A 3,856-nucleotide genomic window follows, 5' to 3' on the forward strand; every position below is an offset into this window, starting at 1 on the left:
AATATGTAATCATTAAGTGATATATTAATTAAGACACATGTAAAAACAATAATACTATTCTCGTTAAATCAAAGTTGATTAATGATCTAAAAGCACTAGGTAATCAAAAATAATCAATAACTGATTTTTATCAAACAAAAATTATGTCAAAGTTTATGTCTTAGGAATATCCAGGTTGTTTCTTTTGGCTGAGGTGAATGTAACTATAAGTTATAACTGTAGTGATTATACTTTATAATGTTCATTAAAAACGTATAATACCTGGTTAATAAATTATTCACTGTGTAAGATACACCTTAAGAGTAGTTATATAATTAGATGTTTCATAAAGTATATAAAATTTAATTGAGAATAAAAAAAGAGCTGACAAATCTTCTGGCAAGTTTGACCTCAAAAACGCACAATTAAAATGTAGGTAAATATTATTTCAAAATTACTATTTTGATGAGTTAAAATTAAAATGTTAAGTAAGTGAAATATATTTAAAAAATCTTACGAAAATGAGCTTCATTATTATATCCTCAACATGCATAATATAATATACATTTTTTAATTTGGGAATTATTATTTCGCGGAAGACTAAAAAACAAAATATAAGTAATAATAAAATAATTGTATTTAGTAAGTTAAGCATAAAGAATATAGATTATGTTTATTCTATGATACATTGATTCAGTACAATAACTGTAAGTACCTACTGTTAAAATAATGTGGTAAATATCATAAAAAAATATTTTATTACTAATTTCATATATAGACTTAACATTCGACTAAGTGTCATTAAGTAAATATTCACAAATCTATTTTAAAAATAACAATTAATTTTTTTTTGCAAACTATTTGATTATTAGAATTTCTTAACAAATTATATTTTTTATCTAAGATTTAAATTGGCAGGCAAGTGAGTCCACTAAGTTGCATGGGCGGTAGGTGTCAAAAAAGTCACTGTAATGTATGTGTTAAATTTGAATTCAATTAAATTTTAATGTATACGAAATACCATTCTGTATGAAGATACTCTGTTAGCTTAAATAATTAAGTAGGTAGGTATATTATTATTTATTTTAAAAATATCATCCAAGTTTGGAATATCTATAAAAAATTTTGTATTTATATATTTTTTTAGATTGTTTGGTTCCAGAATGAACTTTTCATAAGGAACATTGTTGTTATTTAATTTTCAAAATTTAACTCAACGTAACTTAATATAAGAAATAATTTACCTATTTTTATTATTTTTACACGGAATTTAAGCAGAAAAAACTAAAAAATATGGGTAAGTGGGTGTCACTCTACTGTACAGTAGGTTTGTTTTAAATTTTCAATCCTTCGCTATAAAAGTTGAACATTTTATACATTTTTACCTACAAAATAACTATTAAATTTGATTTTTGAAAAATGTTGTCAAAATTCTAACTTTAAATGCTTATAAAAGAAATTGTGCATATGTATTTTTAATATTTTTGAATTTTAGTTTTAACAATATATTAGAAGCCTTGCATTAAATGTTCACACTTTTTTACCCATCAAATAAAATTTTATTGATAATTATAGAAAAAAACTAAAAAAATTGAAAACTGACAACGTCCGTAAACAGCTAAAAAAGAGTTAAAATATTTTCAAAATTTTACAATATTTGTATACCGATGAAAATATAAACATTCAGTGCAATTTTCATGTATCTACAGTTATTCGTTAACCGTTATTGAATTACAACAAATTAACAAAATCGCTACATGAGAAATTGATTGAATATCCAATGTTGTAAAAGTTGAGAAAACTTGTATTATATTTTTAAATCTTAGAATTGAAAATAAAAATAATTCGCTAATTTTCATGATTTTCCTTATCTTGTCAATATTTGAATTATATTTGAATGGTTATGAGAAAAAACTGTGACTAGGGATTTTTAATATTTTTCAAGGGTCCTTGTAACAATATCGTAGCATATGTCCTAGAAGTCCCGTATCGCCTTTCGTATCTCCGTGGAAAATCAATATGTTTAAATTCCGTTTTTTGACAGTAATAAGTATGGAAATTCTGATTGAATAGCATTAGATTTTTATTTCAAAAATTCAAAAATTTTTTTTGGTCAAATAACTTTTTGGAATTTCCAAGATAGCCAATTTGGTGATCGTATTTTTAAAACAATTCTAAAAAAATATTAAAATTTAATGAAAATCGTCCCAAGTTAAAGCTAAATATTATTTTGAATTTCTAAGAATAATAGTTTTGCCATTCAATAAGAATTTCCATACTTATTAGTTATTTCTGTAAAAAAAAACTATAATAAAAGAAAACAAGTGCTTAATTTAATTATAAATTACATTAATAACTAAGATAAAATCATAGATCATTCGTAATTTTAGTTTCACTCTATGATAATTATTAAACGATATTCACAATAATTATTTGGTTTTCTTATCTATGGTTTTTTTTTTTTTTTATAATACTCTATGTTTAGAGTTTGCCATAATAATATCGTATATTTTTTTTGCTAACTTTGAACATGTAGGTGTATTGTTCTGTAATAATTTAAAATAAACACCTATATTTTTTTGGCTACACAATGGTGGAGACTGGAAAACCACTTGCTTTTCTATGACCACGACTGGTCTAATGTAAAATTTTTAAAGTAAATCTAAATACATAATCTAATTAAATGTCTATGGATATTAAGATAGATCCAGTGGTGAAAAATCATATTAAATACTATATTATAGTAATCCGGTGAATCTGGGATAATATAATCATAGTAATCATACTATATAGGAAATAAGGAGAAAAAACGATTATTTTTTTTTGCAGAATTATTAAATGATTTTTAATTGACATTTCAAGAACCAGCTATAATATAATATATTATAATATAATTAATAACACATTTATATCCATTATTTAATTAATGATAAGTGATAAGAGAAATATTAAAATGTTAAAATTGATTACATAATTTAAATTAACCTATTAATGATAACCGAATAGATACAAAAATAATTCTCAATAATTGTGGGTAACAATTTCACAAGACTTGATCAACATAATAAATAATAATATAATAACATAAGAATACATTTACTCAAATTTAATGAAAAAAACACTTAAGTAAATGAAGGAGATAATAAATTGCTCCATTATTTTAACATTCGTTTCTAACAAGGTGAATCTTTTTGGATAATATTTAATACAGTTAAAATCTCAACATAAAAATAATCTTTTTTTTTTAAAATAATTTACACAATAAATTCAATGTTGTATTTTATAAAAGTTCTCTAACTATTTGTCTCTGCACTTTGTGCTAAAATAATGTAACTAATAACTAATAGCATCAGCTTTTGATCTTAAAAAGATAACTTATACTTATTTTTTAAATTATTTAACTCTGAAGACATTATGCACAAACTGTCTTTATGGTATTAGTGGCCCAATCCTATAACTGTTCGTGATCTAAATTTAAAAAAATCCTCATAAGATAACATATTATGAATAATGTGCATATTTGATTGTTATACATAATATGTTAATATGAAATAATAAAAAGCAAGTAAAAAAATCAATCATGGAATAATTAAATTACTGAGCATAATGATTTAGGTAATGTACTCAACAATATACAAATAGTAAATCAATAATAAACAAAAAAAATTAGTTTAAAACATTTTTTTTTTTACTTCTGTATACCTTGTCATGTATATGCTATACTCCTCTAATGCTAATAAAGATTTCATATCAAATAAATTCCCTTCAACACATAATAACGATACTTTAGACGATGTTAATAATTCTTTTGGAATATCGTCTAGTTCTAGACAATTTTCTTCTACGCGCAAAGTCTTCAATCTGGGGCATTGTGCTA

General features: G+C 23.0%; 1 protein-coding gene across 1 annotated transcript in view; it reads right to left on the reverse strand.

The window, feature by feature from the left end:
- Positions 1-3,346: 3,346 nt before the first annotated feature.
- Positions 3,347-3,856, reverse strand: part of LOC103308923 (leucine-rich repeat-containing protein 57) — a gene marked incomplete in the record, with an annotated part of 1,160 nt that continues 650 nt past the window's right edge. The window contains 1 exon segment of the mRNA XM_029489731.1: positions 3,347-3,856. Within this exon segment, the coding sequence (XP_029345591.1) occupies positions 3,651-3,856 (206 nt within the window).

This window comes from Acyrthosiphon pisum, chromosome A2 (genome assembly GCF_005508785.2).
Source record: "Acyrthosiphon pisum isolate AL4f chromosome A2, pea_aphid_22Mar2018_4r6ur, whole genome shotgun sequence".
Taxonomy (NCBI): Eukaryota; Metazoa; Arthropoda; class Insecta; order Hemiptera; family Aphididae; genus Acyrthosiphon; species Acyrthosiphon pisum.